Here is a 17,690-nt window from a genome sequence, read left to right on the forward strand (position 1 = left end):
GGAAATTTACTCTTCAAAAAATATTAAAGCTAAGTCTGATAGACGTAGCATTCATAAATGTTGCTACTAAAATAGGGAAGCTAACCACTACAAAAGGATAGGCACATGGATGGGTTCAGGTGCAGGCTGATGGCACTGGGTAGCATGATAGTTGGGCACGGACTAGATAGTCCAAAGGGCCTGTTCCTGTGCTGTAGTGCTCTATGACTGAAAGATTATTGCCATTTACTGATACAAGTTGGCCTGGGCTCTCACCGTGTTAAAGGCACGATGTAAATGTCGGGGGTGGGGGGGTGGGAAGAATGTTATTTCTTCTTATCCCATGAGTTTTAGTGAAAACTATCCCTCGTTTTTAATTCAGACGAACATACCTTGGTCTTTTGCGCGATAAAACCACGAAATTAATTTGCATTTTTTGCATAACGGACATAAACAGAAAATGAAATCAACCCCTGCAAGTTGCTTTCCCTGGGAATAGACACAACTCGGGATCGCCCGGAGCCGCGCTATTTGCGCATGCGTGCATGGGCGGGCCCGGGACCTGATTTTCCTGTTTCCACGGAGACCACAACTGGGGCTTTTGACAATGAACAACCCCGAGGTGGTGTTTACGTTGTTTTACGTCGTTTTGTGCTTCTGCTTCGTCTTAACCCCGACTGAGTTCCGTTCGGCGGGGTTGACGGTGCAGGACCTGCTGTCCGATCAGCTGGGCAGCGAGCAGCTTGCCTTCGTCCACTACCACATCCGCCGGACGGCCGCCACTCTCGCCGTGCACTCACTGCTGCCGCTAGGTAAGCGCCACTGCTCCGGTGGCAGGGGAGGACGGCCCGAGCGGTCTGCTGGCACTGTGGGACTGGCCCAGACTGTCTGCTGGGACCTAGTCAAGGAGTTGTCAATTGCTTGTATTAAAAGTTTTGAACTCTCTAATATCAGTTCCAGTGATCACTGTAGTTACTGAAACTCTTGAAGCAGGTGTGTATTGAGTCCGTGTCATCTGTACTTGCTGACGCATGTAGGAAAAGAAAATTACATTCTACTTCCTCACTTGGGTTTCTGCAGAAAGAAACTGAGTATTGAATGAATTCCTGATATTAAATCAGAATTGCAACCTTGTTCTGACATAAAGTCTTTATCCTGGCCTATTAAATCTATTTCTCTTTTTCACAGGTACTGCTTTTTCCAATTTTGTTCTTGTTTCTATAGTACAAACGTAGTTTAACTTTAGCCAGTGTACCAGATTAACTTTCTTTAGCCTCCAACCTGATGGCATGAACATTGACTTCTCTAACTTCCGCTAATGCCCCACCTCCCCCTCGTACCCCATCCATTATTTATTTTTATACACACATTCTTTCTCTCACTCTCCTTTTTCTCCCTCTGACTATGCCCCTTGCCCATCCTCTGGGTCCCCCCCTCCCCATTTTTCTCCCTGGGCCTCCTGTCTCATGACCCTCTCATATCCCCTTTGCCAATCACCTGTCCAGCTCTTAGCTCCATCCCTCCCCCTCCTGTCTTCTCCTATCATTTTGGATCTCCCCCTCCCACTTTACCTCTTCCTAGAGATGCTGCCTGACCAGCAACTTTGATGTGTGTTGCTTGAATTTCCAGCATCTGCAGAATTCCTGTTGTTAACTTTCTTTCCAACTAATTGCATGCCAGTTCTAAATTTTTTCCTTGTAGCTCCCTTGCAAGAAGGCCCTGGTGAGGCAGTGGATGTCATTTACTTGGATTTTCAGAAGGCATTTGATAAGGTGCCACACATGAGGCTTCTTAACAAGATAAAACCCTATGGTTTTACAGGAAAGATACTGGCATGGATGCAGAATGGCCAACAGGCCACAGCCAGCGAGTGGGAATAAAAGGGGCCTTTTCTGGTTGGCTGCTAGTGACTAGTGGTGTTCCTCAGAGGTCAGTATCGGGACTGCTACTTTTCACATTGTTTGTCAGTGATTTAAATAATAGAATTGATGGCTTTGTAGCAAAGTTTGCGCATGATACGAAGATGGGTGGAGCGGTAAGTAACGCTGAGGAAGCAATGTGATTTCAGCAGGACTTAGACAAGTTAAAAGAATGGGCAAATATGGCAGATGGAATACAGTGTTGGGAAATGTATGATAATGCATTTTGATAAAAGTAACAATAATGTGGATTATTATCTAAATGGGGAGAAAGTTCAAACATCAGAGGTGTAGAGGGACTTTGGAATCATGCAAGACTCCCAGAAGGTTAATTTACAGTTGAGTCTGTGATAAAGAAGGCAAATGCAGGGTTGGCAGTTATTTCAAGGGGAATAGAATATAAAAGCAAGGAGATAATGCCGAGTATTTATAAGACTCTAGAGTCTTAGAGCCACACTTAGAGTATTGTCAACAAGTTTGGGGTCCATATCTCAGAAAGGATGTGTTGTCATTGGAGAGAGTCCAGAGGAGGCTCATGAAGATGATTCCAGGAATGATGGGGTTAACATATGAGAAGCATTTGGCAGCTTTGGGCCTGTACTCACTGGAATTTAGAAGAATGCGAGGGGATCTCACTGAAACCTACTGAATGTTGAAAGGACTAGATAAGGTGGATGTGGAGAGGATGTTTACTATGGTGGGGTATCCAGAACTAGAGGGCACAGCCTCAAAATTGACTGGCAATCCTTTGGAACAGAGGTAAGGAGGATTTTTTTTTGGCTGGAGTAGTAAATCTGTGGAATGCTTTGCCGCAGACTGTGGTGGAAGCCAAGCCCGTGTGTATATTTAAGGCGGAAGTTAATCGTTTCCTGATCAGTCAGGGCATTGAAAGATACGGTGAGAAGGCAGGTGTATGGGGTTGAGTGATATCCGGGATCAGCCATGATGGAATGGCGGAGCAGACTCGATGGGCTGAATGGCCTAATTCTGCTCCTGAGTCTTATGGACATACAGCGACATTTTGCCAGCAACTCTCAAAACTGCTAGATACTCTACTAGATATATTTCGTCTGAACTATGATCACTGCAATCTGCAGCCTGTAATCTTCTTTTAAGAAATGTACTTTTAAACCATCTAAACGAACTAGCAATTTTGCAGTCTCCTGAAGGAGGAACTGTTTGTGCTTGACCCGCTTCCCTCTCATCTTACCATTACCATCGGGTGGGGGGTGGGGGAAGGTGCAGGAGACTTGGATCCCACGCTACCAGGTTTTGAAACAGTTCTTGCCCTGCAGCCACTGGGCTCCTGGACTGGCTTCACTCACCTCAGCGCTGAACTCACTCAGTAGCTGTGGACTCACTTTTAGGGACCCTCTTGTTTCTTTGTTTTGTGGGCGCCAGCAAGAAGATAAATCTCAAGGTTGCATACTGTATACATACTTGGATAATAAATTTGAACTTTGAACTTCTTTAATTTAGTCCTCTAGTGTATCTATAACTTTTACGTTGCATTGAAACCCATCAAACACAGGACCAAGATGAAATCTAATTAAAACAAAGTTTACATGCAATACAAAATAGTCCTTGCACTTCAAAAGGGTGTAAGTTAACACTTGAATGCAAGGGTTATTTCGGAGAGAAAGCAAGGTTGGAGGTGAACCAATTGGCATATAGAAGTGAGAATGGAAATCTGGTTGAATGGTGCCACAACAATAAACTCTTACTCAATGTGAGCAAAACCAAAGAGCTAATTATGGACAGGAGGAAGATGCTGGAATTTTATGAGCTAGTCCTCATTGGGAAATCGGAGATGTAAAGAGTCAGTAACTATAAGTTCCTTGGCATTATCATGTCAGAGGATCTGTCCTGGGAGCAGCATGCAAGTGCCACAGTGCCTCTACATTCTAAGACGTTTGTGTAGATTCAGTGTTTCACCGTAAACTTTAACAAACTTCTATAGATGCACAGTGGAGAGCATCCTAACTGGTTGCATAATGGCTTGGTATGGAAACACAAATATCTAGAAACAGAAAAGTGTACAAAAAGTGGTGGACAGAGCTCAGTCCATCACAGTCCTTCCCTACCATTGAGCGCTGCCACTAGAAAGCAGCATCCATCCTCAAGGACCCCTACCATCCAGGACATGTGACTACCATCGGGTAGGAGGTACTGGAGCCTTGGGTCCTACACCACCAGGTCAGGAATGGTTATTACCCTACAACCATCAGGCTCCTGAACCAGAGTGGATAACTTCACTTACCTCAACATTGAATTGATTCTACAACCTACAGACTCACTTTCAAGGGCTCTACAGCTCATGTTCTCATTTTTTTTATTATTTGCACAGTTTTTTTTTGGCACATTGGTTATTTGTTAGTCTTTGTTTATGTACAGTTTTTCATAAATATTGTTTTCCTGTAAATCCCTGCAAGAAAATAAATCTCCAGGTAGTATGTGGAGATATAATATATATGTACTTTTATAGTAAATTCATTTTTGACTTTGAACTACGGAGGATTTTTTTTGCAATTAAGTTTTGACATAAACTTTGCAAGTAGGTACATAATGTTCCTTTACTAATATGCATGTTCCTATTGTCAATCTTCCTTTACTATTTTTTGTCTTGCAGGTTATTTTGCAGGAATGTGTTTTGCAACTTCTGATGAAAAGTACTACTATGTTCTTGTGAGCAAGGGATGGATTATTTACTTGGCGATAGCTGTGCTAATTCCTGTCATTGTTAGTCTCATCGTTTGGTATTGGTCCTTAAATAATTGGGGCAACCATCCGATAGCCCGAAGCCTTGCACACTATGCCCTTCCTCAGTCCAGTTGGAGAGCTGTGGCATCTTCTGTGAATACAGAGTTCCGACGGATTGATAAATTTGCCTCCGGTGCACCAGGAGCCCGAGTTGTTGTCACTGATACCTGGGTGATAAAGGTGACTACGTATCGTGTTTATATAGCACAGCAACAGGACATTCACCTCACCCTGACTGAATCAAGGCAGCATGAACTGTGTCCTGACTTAAATACACCTGTGCAATTCCTCACAATCCGAGTGGGCATCATCAATCCACACATCACACCATTTGACATTAGGTAGGTGATGTAACCCAGTGTAGAGTCAGACTTAATTTTCCATTGCTGCTTAAAAGTTGAGACTAATTGTCAGATCATTTTTGAGCTGATTTCCTAATATTCTTTCCTTAACACTTTTAAAGTCTTCTAACCTCTTTCCCTTAATACAACAAAACCATAGCAAGTGGGGTGCAAATAAAAGAAAATGATTAGCATTAGCTCTTGTCACAGATTGAAATTTCTTTTTTTTTGTTTGCAGGTTAAATTCAACAGAATATGGTGAACTTCGTGAGAAGCTCCATACTACAATCCGGAATGCCCATAATGTGGTCATCCATCAGTCTCTGAGTGACATGTTTTTGGACACATTCAAGATTCAAGTAGAATTAAATCAACCTTATCATCTTTCTGGGAATCAGGTATGCATTGTCACAATTAATAATATCATAGTGAATCTGTGGCAACACAATCACAGAGAAATAATAAAAAGCATAAATGTTGTATGCTTTATTCTGGGCTATATTTCAGGTTAATGGTCTTCATCATGAAACGTAACAAGGTTTAACCATGCACAGAAGTTTTAAAGTTGGGGAATAGGTCTGATTATGGAAAGCGTCTGATGCTAAATGAAAAACAATAGCAGTGCAAAGCAAAGGTGGGTGCAAATTGGGAAAGTAAACAAAGCTTCTCCAATTGAACTGGAAATAGAATCATTACTATGCAAAGTATGTTGGGCTTAATTGTTTAAAAGTAAAATAAAGCTACTCCACAAACTCTGTATCAGTCCCTGTTCATTACCTTACTTAACAATTGATTGGAAGCCTCCCATCTTGTGATTTGAACTGGCCTTAAAATTTTTAGCACTTTCCCTACGTTGCATCAGATTCCATCACCTTTGTGCTTGCTGATGTATATTCACTTCAGATTACTTTCATTCTTACTTCTACATCCCTCTTCACCTCTATCTCTGTAACCGTCTTACACCATGCAACCCTCCAAAATCTCTCTGCTTCAAAAGCTCTGACCATGAATTTCCTTGTTCCACTGTTTACGGCTTTCCCTTCAGCTGTGTAGCCTATAAGATTTAGAATTTCCTCAACATATCTGTTGCTACCTCTCCTGCTTTCTCTCTAATCTTTATCACACTGCTTCCTCCTCACCTCCTTGGTTAAATTTCAAATCACCTGTCCTAAACACAAGAAAGTCTTCAGAAGCTGAAAATCCAAAGCAACACATACACAAAATGCTGGAGGAACTCAGCAGGTCAGGCCACATCTATGGAAATAAACATTTCGGGCAAAACCCTTCTTCAGGACTGGGGAAAAAACGGGGTAGGCACTGAATAAAAAGGTGGCGGGGGGGGGGAAGGAAGATAACTAGAAGGTGATAGGTGAAGCCAGGTGGGTAGGAGAGCTAGAGAGGAATTGGCTGTCCTAACATCTACTCAAGATGTTTTAAAACACCTTAGGAATATATTATGGGTTGAAATTTGGTATTGTTTTATTATTGTTACAAATATCAAGATACAGTGAAAACCATCAATTTTTCTCTGTTTCTTACATTTCTGATGGTTTCTTGCAACTTGCTCTCTTGATCTGTATGTATACTGTTCATACAGATCAAATTGAGATAAAATAAGGTAAAACAATAATAATATAGAATAAAGTGGAAAAACTACCAAAAAGTGCATAAAAAGGTGATAAACACAGTAGAAGCATAGGAAGCTGGATGGGTTTCAACTTATTGCAACTTTGACCAGACTGATTTAAATGATTTAAACCTGCATACTTGTTCAAAAAATGTATTGCTTTTTATCCAGCTTTGCAACCAGTAGAGTTTTGTTTAATGGTTTCTGAAACAGTAACAGATTAGAGGATGGTTTTCTCAAAGGAGGCCATATCTGTCTTAGAAAGTGTTGAGGCACTGCTACCATAGCTGAAAAGGGAAATTTAAAGTGGATTGTGCTTTTATATGAAAGCTTGAGTATGTCACATTAAGACTATCTAAATTATTGTTTAAAAATTGCTTCACACCCCTTATCCCACTTTTTTTCCATAAATTTATAATCCCTTGGAAATCTGTAATCCTTGTCATTGATTATAAGAGTTGGAATTAGGTCAACAAAAGAAATAAAAACCGAAGTAGTCCACATAGTCATACAATTTATTAAGGTCATCCATTTTCCAGTTTGATCTGTCATATCCCTAGATACTCTTTTTGTCAAAAATCTATTAATTGTAGCCTTGAATGTGATAAATCCTGTCAGAACCTTTTGTCTACTTTATGAAAAGCTGTTTGGAAAATACAGATTTACTACATCTATTAGTTTTCTATCATAAACCTTGCTGCTTGTATCCTTGAAACTCCATCAGATGCCTCATGCCCAATCACATTATGTTCTGTATTGAACAGCTTCTTATCAATAGTAGATCGCAGCATTTTCCTGACAATGTGTCTCAAGCTAACTGGCTGCTAATTCCCTATTTTCTCTTGGCTTTGTTTTCTTATATATCATGACTTTTTTCATAAAGAGTGGAATTTTGGAAGAGCATTCCTAATGTATTCATCATCTCTGAGGGGATCGCTTTTACAATCCCAAAGTGCTCAGATTGGAGTTGTATAGTCCAGTTCTATTCTGCACAATCATCAGGAAAAGAATATAATTGATATTATAAGAGAGTAAGTGTGTATTTTGCAGCTTGGCATCGAAGTGAATATTAAAACTATGCTCTCGAGTTTCTAAACCCTTTCACTCTGCTTCAGATTTGAGTATAATGAAGATTAAAGACATGTACAGATGAGGGAGGCTATTTATTAAATCTAACATGTTTCCATAGAAATTTGCGGTTCGTTTCCCATGCCCAAGCATAATCATTGCTCCCATCTGCCATTGATAAGTTGCTGTCTTCACTTTGAAAACTCTTTCAGAAATTAATCTTTCTTGGAAAAGAACATCCTGTCATTAATACTGAATTTTCTTTTATTTAGTTTGTGTTTATGTCCTGATATCTAGCAGACACAATTACAAGAAATTAAACTTGTTCCAGGTTAACGAGCCAGAATTTCACAGTTAAATAACAGCATTTGAAGTTTATAAACAAAGAAATCACATCACAGTCTTGTGATACAAAAGAGAAACCATATGGGTTGTAATTGCACAAATCATTTGGCAATTTGTGATAATAAGGCACTATTGTGATTGCTCTTGCAGAAAATTGATTCAGCATTTGCGTTTTATGAAACTTCTTCATTTCTATACTAATTGCCAATTAAACTTGATGTAATGTAATGCCTGTTCTTAATGTAAAAACTCTTTCAATGGGGATATTTATTTTTTCGCATTGCCATTCAATATTCTGGCCCAGTGGAGTCTCATTTTTGCAGGTAATGAGTTGTTCATGGAAATTTATAACCATTCAAAACAGGAACATTTCCTCTCTTTCCCTCTGTCCAATCCCTGATTCTTTCTTTATTTCTGTATTCAACTTGGAGCCATAGAAATATTACAATAGGAAGGAATCCAGAAAGAACTAGCCTTCCTAACCCAATCCTCAAGTACACACTTGACTCTGATTCATTTTCCCACAGTCCATAAAAACTGACATTCACCAAGATCCCAGTAGCATTGTTACTCTCTTTATTGGCTTGTGCTTCATGGAATTTCTAACATGAAAATTTGTGCTGAAAGAGGAGGTGAATTACTTCCTTTGTCGCAGGAGATGTGGGGGTTGATCACTTTGATTGCTTTAGGATTAAAATGACTACTGAATTGTTTTTGATCATGAAGTACAACCATACATTGGCTGTCTGTATTCAGTCATGTGAAATCCAGCACAAATCTGTCAGCTCAGAATCAGATTTACTATCACTCATATGACATGAAATTTGTTGTTTTGCAGTAGCAGTACAGTGCAGAGACATAAAATTACTCTAAATTGCAAAAGTAATAGTGCAAAAAAAAGAAATAACAAGGTAGTAAATCATAAGCACAACAAATTCTGCAGCTGCTGGCAATCTTGAGCAATGCACACGAGATGCTTGAGGACATCAGCAAGTCAGGCAGCATCCATGGAGGGGAATAAAGAGTCAACATTTTCAGCTGAGACACTTCATCAAGACTGGAAAGAAAGGAGGAAGAAGCCAGAATAAGAAGGTGCTGGGCGGGGGGAGTGGGAAGGAGTATAAGCTGGCAGGTAATGGTGAATCCAGGTGAGGGGGAAGGTTGGTGGGGAGGGCAGTATGTCTTTAGAAGGTTTGGATTTCTTTTGGGGAAATTGGACTAGAAAAATGATAAGTACTTCATCTGAGTAAAAGGAATCAATAAATTGTTGTGCTGTAATGAGCAAACCATGTACCAGCCTCAAAAGAAACCAAAATGGATAATATTGGGGAAAATCAAAGAATTGATCATTTGTTTTGTGAATGAGCTGTCAAACCTCTTGAACTGGGCATAAAAGAGCCATGGAAGTGTTTGAAAGAGAGGAGGAGTATTTAAAAGAAACACATTAAAAGTGTTGACAGTATTGTAGCCAACACCTTCCAGTATATTTCAAATTAGTGTCCATGGGAATGTGGTGTGACCAAGTTCTGTGTTGCATTACAGATCATATTCCACTTCAAAATAGGAATCTATTCCTGTTTATCACTTGTGAAAACTGTTATAACAGAAGCTATGTAAATGGAAAGTTGTTTTATTGCTTAAAAAAAGGATAGGTTTTCAGATTTCGTTAAGAAAAGATAGAATATAAATTTAAGTCATAGCTTGTGTGACAATAATTCAAATCCACAATGGTGCTGTCACTGTTTCATCAAATCAAAAATAACATTGATCTTGAAGACATAGTTATACTGGTAAGTAGGGCAGAGTTGGTAATATTGTTTGAAGAATTGTATAATACCAAGAACTTTGTAAGTTAACTGAATCGCAATTGTTCTCCAAGAATCTTTTAGAGGTGGCTGATAGAGATATTATCTATTTCTTTTAACTGCACACTGTTTCTTTAAAACAGGAACTGGAACCATGCATTGGCTGCATGCAGACAGCTGCTAATATCAAACTTGTCAAAGTCTGTATGGACCCAAATGAGGGTGAATGTCAACAGTGCTACTGTCGTCCTATGTGGTGTCTGACCTGCATGGGGAAATGGTTTGCCAGCCGCCAAGACCAGCAGCATCCAGAAACGTGGCTTTCAAATCGGGTGCCTTGCCCTACTTGTCGATCAAAGTTCTGCATTCTTGATATCTCTGTTGTTAGCTAAAAATTACTCGTGAGCCTAGTTGTCTGTTTACACGCAAAATTTCATTTCTGGCCTTGTGCATTCTGGTACTGTAATAACAACCAATTTTCTTGTTAGATGGTTTGAATGCCTCTGAAACTTTCATTATTCACTTGTTTAAAATTTTGACCCAAGGATTTGTGAGTTGCTGCCTCAAAATCCAACAAACTCTGGAGGAGTTTCTGTAACAAAATTCCTGAGGTATTAATTCTCTTTTTTACTCCATTACAGAGTGGCGCAGTGCTGCAGCAGTTAGTGCTGATGCCTCATTGCCTTGGAGATGCATGCTCAGATTTGGCTTCGGCTGCCATCTGTATGAACTTTCACATTCTCCCTGTCATTCCATGAAGTTGTTCCAGGTTCACCAGTTTTCTTATATATCCCAAAGAAGTGGCTACTGTAAATTGCCATCTTAAAGAATTAAGGGAATAGTTTTTAGATCTGAAAGAGAATCTGTTGCAGGGGTACTGGGAAGTAAGGTGAGTGGATTGAGGTTGATAGAATCGTTCTGGGTGGTGGTATAGATTTGATGGGCCAAGTGGCTTTCTTCTCTGATGTAATTAGCAGGTTAAATTTACTACACCTAAACTGAAACCTTGTGTCTGCATCTGGTGGGAAGGTTAAAATCTAATGGCTTTGTCACAGAAGAAGTCAGATCAAGAATTCACTATAATGGGGGGGGGGGTGGTCACAGCTAGTAGAATTACTGCCCCACAGTGCTGGGTTCAATCCTGGCCCAAGATGCTGTCTGTGTGGAGTTCGCACACTCACCCTGTGACTACATGAGTTTCCTCCCACGTTCCCAAAGGTCTGTGCAGGTTGGTAAGTTAATTGGCCATTGTAAAATACCTCTTGTGTTCAAGTGAATGAGAAATCTGGGAGGAGATGATTAGAAGATGCAGAGAATAAAATTTTAATTAAAGAGGGATTGGCGTAAATGGATGGACAATGGTCACTAAAGTTTGGCTTGTTGGGCTGAGTGTCTGTTTCTGTGTTGTGTGACTGGATGACAATAATTGAAGTTTTAGAAGTTATTTTAAATTACTTGAACTGTTTCTGAACTTCATACTTGTACATTTTATATAATTCTAAACTGCCTTTTAGCTTTATACTTCAGAGGCAATTATTACATATTTTTATATCTGCAGTTGTCCACATTATCACTACAAATTACACGATTACTGCAGAAAAAAACACAATTATGGGTGGTAAATACCTATGAGAGAATTGAGATGTATTTTTTTAAACACAGTTCTCCTTTATTGACGATTGCTGAATCCTGTTACTATTGTGGTGATGGGATTTTCTGATTTCCTACAGGAAAATGTTATTAGTCATTGTATTTTCTGGGACAGGGTGTTCTTCAACTGCACTTTGCTAGTTCCCTGAATAACAGAGATATTAGGAAGCCTGGATTTATTACCTAATGGAGATTTTGGTAATGGACCTTATTGAAGTACAGTAGTCTGTATGATGATGATGCTTCCACAATTCCTCCAGTAGAGGGAGGAAAATGGTGCAACACTCTCTAGCTTGTTTAACAATAAATGCAAAGAATAGTGTGCTGTAATTTCATTTTAAATCCTTGTAGATAAACAGATGACACATTATCTTCATTCACATGAAACGATGATTTAACACAATTCTTACACCCTGAAATCATCAGTAAAGCCAACTATAATCCTTTCCATTTGGTAGTAACAAAAATGTGCATTTTGATTAAACTAAGCAGCATTTGAAAATTGTCATGCTGATGGGGTTTTCTCTAGGAATAGATCTAAACTCTTGCTGGCCTTGCTCTTTGTTCAATGAAAGGGAAAACCAATACATTAGCGAAGAAGATTCTTAGTTCTGAGAACATTGATGTGGAATTTTCATGATTGGAGTTAAGGAACAGCAGTATATTGACTACCAATAGTAGGGATGGCATTAAACAGGAAACCAGATGCATAAAATAAGGGCACAACTCTAATCAAAGGATAACTGATGTACAGATAGGTCAAGCAAATCGAATTAGAAATAATAATGTAGAGGAGGAATTTCTGGAGTGTATGCAAGGTTGATACCAGTATGTTCTGGAGACAGGCTGTCCTATTTTGGGTGCAGTGTAATCAGAAAGGATTACTAAACAATCGTGGGGGAAAGGAATAATCCTTCTGATCGTAATTAATTCTTCATTAAGATGGAAAGTTAGAGAGTTGATTTTGAAATGTGGGTCCTGAATCAAAATAAACAATAATATTATTGAGCCAGAGTTGGAAACCTATAGGTATGGCAGTGGATGGTCAAAAGCATATCTTTAATGAGAGTATGAATTAATGATAACAGTCATTCATTCCTGTCTGATGCAAAACTAAAACAGAAAAGGTGACTCATCTATGGATTTCAACATCTGTGAGGGTTACTATCAAATTTCTGGGGGGAAAGTAGAGAAAAAAGCCAGTTAAAGTGGAAACCGGAGGATTTGGAGCTGATTAAGGAGGACAAAGGGGTTGATACAGAAAAGGAAAACAGAGTGTGTGCACGACCTAGAGAGCACAAACTAATTGTAAAGGCCTCGATAGATAAACAAGGACAAATGTAGGCCACTACAGTCAGGAACTGAAGAAAAAAGATGGCAAGCCAATTGAATTCATAGTTTGGAAACAAATAATCTTACAGAAACATAGCGTTGAGTAAGAGGGAGGAACTAAATAAAATAAATATCACAAGGGAAATAATTTGGGGGAAATTGGAGGGATTAAATCCACAGGGGCTGATGGTCTGCATCTCATTGCATTTCAGGAAGTAGACCTAGAAATAATGAGATGCTTTGATCATCTGGAGCTTTTGCAGTGGATTGGAGGATAGATAACCTGACTATTTTAAAAAGAGATAGACAGAGAAAAGAGGGAAGCTAGAGACCAGTTATCTTAGAGATCAATAGTAGGCAAATTGCAAGAGTCCATTATAAATGATATAATAGCCTGGGACTTGGAGAAGAGAGATATGATCTGACAAAGTTAACATTGGTTAAAGGAAAATTATACTAGACAATTCAACTGGAATTTTTTTTAATGAGCTTTATTTCAACTTTTAAGAAACTTTTTGATAAAGTTCACATGTAAAAGATATAAGAGGTTAGTATATGAAATTAAATCACTTGGGATTGAGAGCAAAGTGTTGACGAATAGAGAACTGGCTGTCTGAGAAGAAGCAGAAATGGGTCCTTTTTTCCCCAAATTGGCAGATAGTGTCTTGTGGGTTACCAATGCTGGGACCAATCTGATTCTTAAATAGGCCACAGTTTGCCCATCAAGCATAATACTTGTCATGGAATATTGTGTGTCCATCTATTCTATTTATGAAATCCAATTAATATGCATACATTCTAGTGTAATTTATAATGCTGCCACCTTGAGATTCTTGAGTGTTTTAAAGTTTGGTGCTTTATAATGTTCTCTAATATGAAGTGTCCCATATGCTGATCTTGTGATATGCATAACTAATGATGCTCTTATTCAAACACTTTGATTTGGGCATCTTTGGGGCCAGCATTTATTAACCATTGCTCTCTCCCCTTGAAAGTGAAGGCGAGTAACATTCTAGAATTATTGCACTATGGAAATGTAATCCCATTTGTTGTGTTGAGTTCCAAGATTTTAAACCAGCCATGAGAAAGAATTGGTGAATCAGGATGGAGTGTGATTTGACACGGTACTTGCTATTGGCATTGTTGCTGTGCTCCTGCTATCCTTTGAGTCACAGCTTTGGAATATGCGTGGTAGATACTGTAGTTGTATTGAAGATGGAAGAAGTGAGTATTTGAAGTGGAGTGCATAATGCTAATTAAGCAATGTCCTGAATATCTATTGATCAAAAGTGTAAGGAGCAGATCATAAATTGATATTGTAAGCAACACTATAGTTAGATTGATTCCTTTTTAAATCTTTTTATTGAGTAAGTATACAAAAAAGGTAAGCCATATAAACATTAATACAATGTTAAAGTACAATAAAATTCCAAAAGATAACAATACCAAAAAGAAAATACTACAAACAATGTAATTTAAGCATAAGAAACCAAGATAACATAATAGTATACTAGATTTTATATATATCAATGGAAAAAAAAAGAAAAAAGAAAAAAAAAACCCCCCAAAAAAAAACCCACCGTGCAACTACCTAAAAGCAAAGCAAAGCAATGGGCTAACTTGAAACCAAACAGAGTTAAACTTAAAATCACGTCCTCAATCCCGACCTCCATTAAAACAGTGAAAAAAAAACAAGAAGGGTAAATATTACATTAAATGAAAATATCGAATAAAAGGTCCCCAAATCTGTTCAAATTTAAATGAAGAATCATAAAGGTTACTTCTAATTTTCTCCAGATTCAAACATAAAATCGTCTGAGAAAACCAAAAAAAGGTAGTTGGAGCATTAAGCTCTTTCCAATGTTGTAAAATACATCTTTTCGCCATTAAAGTAAGAAATGCAATCATTCTACGGGCTGAAGGGGAAAGATTACTAGAAATTTTAGGTAGTCCAAAGATAGCAGTAATAGGGTGAGGAGAGATATCTATATTTAATACCTTAGAAATAATATTGAAAATATCTCTCCAAAAAGTTTCCAAAGTAGGGCAAGACCAAAACATATGAGTTAAAGAGGCTATCTGCCCCGAACATCTATCACAGAAAGGATTAATATGCGAGTAAAAACGCGCTAACTTATCTTTGGACATATGTGCTCTATGAACCACTTTAAATTGAATTAGGGAATGTTTAGCACAAATAGAGGAAGTATTAACTAATTGTAAAATCTGCCCCCAATCATCCACAGAAATGGTAAGCCCCAATTCCTGTTCCCAATCTACCCTAATCTTATCAAATGGAGCTTTCCTAAGTTTCATAATAATATTATAAATCATAGCCGATGCACCTTTCTGACATGGATTAAGGTTAATTATCGAATCTAAAATATATATAGGAGGAAGCATTGGAAAGGAAGAAAGTATAGTACTTAGGAAATTTCTAACTTGTAAATATCTAAAAAAATGTATTCTTGATAAGTTATATTTATTAGATAATTGTTCAAAAGACATAAGGGAACCATCTAAAAATAAATCCAAAAACCGTAAAATACCCTTAGTCTTCCAAGTTTGAAAAGCGCGATCCGTAAAAGAGGGAGGAAAAAATATGTTACCTAAAATAGGAATCGCTAACCCGAATTGATTAAGATCAAAAAATTTTCTGAATTGAAACCAAATGCGCAAAGCATATTTAACTATCGGGTTAGAGACCTGCTTAAGGCGTTTCGAATCAAAAGGAAGAGAGGAACCTAAAATAGAACCAAGTGTATAACCCTGAACAGATTGTAATTCCAATGCTACCCATTTAGGAATAGATAGTATGTCCCGGTCAAGTAACCAAAATTTCATATGTCGAATATTAATAGCCCAATAATAAAATCTAAAGTTAGGTAATGCTAAACCTCCATCTCTCTTAGCTTTCTGTAAATGTATTTTACCCAGTCTCGGATTCTTATTCTGCCAAATAAATGAAGAAATTTTAGAGTCAACTTTATCAAAAAAAGATTTAGGAACGAAAATTGGTAATGCCTGAAACACATATAAAAATTTTGGCAAAAAAAACATCTTAACTGCATTAATACGACCAATCAAAGTTAAATATAAGGGAAACCATTTAGATGAAAGTTGAGTAATATGGTCTATTAATGGTAAAAAGTTAGTCTTAAATAAATCTTTATGTTTACAAGTAATTTTAATCCCAAGATATGAAAAGTAATTATTAATCAATTTAAATGGAAATTTATAATATAAGGGAAGATGTTTATTAATCGGAAAAAGTTCACTCTTACTAAGATTTAATTTATAACCTGAGAAAAGACCAAATTGTGCTAATAACTCTAAAACAGCAGGAATGGATCTCTCAGGATTAGAAATATATAAAAGTAAATCATCAGCATAGAGTGATAATTTATGGGACTTTAATCCCCGAGTTATCCCAGTAATATTTGAAGATTCTCGAATAGCAATTGCAAGAGGTTCTAATGCAATATCAAATAATAGGGGACTAAGAGGACAGCCTTGTCGAGTACCACGAAAGAGAGGAAAAAAAGGTGAGTTTAAGGAGTTAGTACGAACCGAGGCTACAGGGGAGTGATATAACAGTTTAATCCAGGATATAAATTTCAAGCTAAAATTAAACATTTCAAGCACCTTAAATAAATAAGGCCATTCTACTCTATCAAAAGCTTTCTCGGCATCTAAAGAAATAACACACTCAGGAACATTTTGTGAGGGAGTATAAACGATATTTAACAATGTACGAATATTATAAAAAGAGTAACGACCTTTAATAAAACCCGTTTGGTCTTCCGAAATAATAGAAGGAAGTACTTTTTCTAGTCTATTTGCTAATAACTTGGAAAAAACTTTAGAATCAACATTTAATAAAGATATTGGTCTATAAGATGCACATTGAGCAGGGTCTTTATCCTTCTTTAGTATTAAAGAAATTGATGCTCTATTAAAAGATTCCGGAAGTTTACCAAGTTTCAAAGAAGCCTCAAAAACCTTATAGAGCCAAGGAATCAATAAAGAAGCAAAACATTTATAAAATTCAACGGTAAACCCATCAGGGCCAGGAGCTTTCCCCAGATTCATAGAAAAAATAACATTCTTAATCTCATCCATTGTAATGGAAGTATCTAATAAAGAAGACATATCCTGTGAAATCTGAGGGAAGTCTAACTTATCTAAAAAATCATTCATATATTTAGAATCTCGAGGAGACTCTGATTGATATAAAGAAGAATAAAAATCACAAAAGGTTTGATTAATCCCCACATGATCCAATATCAATCGATCATTTTGGTTATAAATCTGATTGATTTGAGATTTAACATAATTAGATTTCAATTGATTAGCCAGCAGCTTGCCAATTTTATCACTGTGAACATAAAAATCACTTCTTGTTTTCTTTAATTGGTTTACAATCGAAGACGAGAGTAGTAAACTGTGTTCCATTTGAAGTTCAGTTCTTTGTTTGTATAGCTCCTCAGAAGGAGCCATAACATATTTCTTATCAATTTCTTTAATCTTGTCCACAATTGCCATCTCCTCCTGCTTCTGTTTCTTCCTCAAAGCAACGGAATACGAAATAATCTGACCCCGAATATAGGCTTTAAAAGTGTCCCAAAGAGTGTTAACCGAAATATCTTCTGTATGGTTAATTGTAAAAAAAAGCTCAATCTGTTCATTCATAAAATTAACAAAGTCCGAGTCCTGAAGCAACAGCGAATTAAAACGCCATTGTCTATTGTTTGGTATATTGGCCATAATTTTAATAGAAAGCTTAAGTGGAGCATGATCCGAAATGGTTATAGAATCATAATCACATTTAATCACTGAAGGAATGAGACGAGAATCAATGAAA

General features: G+C 37.6%; 1 protein-coding gene across 1 annotated transcript; it reads left to right on the forward strand.

Moving 5' to 3' along the window:
• Window positions 1–540: 540 nt before the first annotated feature.
• Window positions 541–15,250, forward strand: tmem129 (transmembrane protein 129, E3 ubiquitin protein ligase). The gene is made up of 4 exons (XM_063045108.1): window positions 541–791; window positions 4,528–4,999; window positions 5,238–5,397; window positions 9,988–15,250. Exons 1-4 carry the CDS (start codon window positions 587–589, stop codon window positions 10,234–10,236), a joined length of 1,086 nt encoding a protein of 361 aa, XP_062901178.1. The 5' UTR covers window positions 541–586; the 3' UTR covers window positions 10,237–15,250.
• Window positions 15,251–17,690: the final 2,440 nt, after the last annotated feature.

This window comes from Mobula hypostoma, chromosome 4, assembly GCF_963921235.1.
Source record: "Mobula hypostoma chromosome 4, sMobHyp1.1, whole genome shotgun sequence".
NCBI classification, from domain to species: domain Eukaryota; kingdom Metazoa; phylum Chordata; class Chondrichthyes; order Myliobatiformes; family Myliobatidae; genus Mobula; species Mobula hypostoma.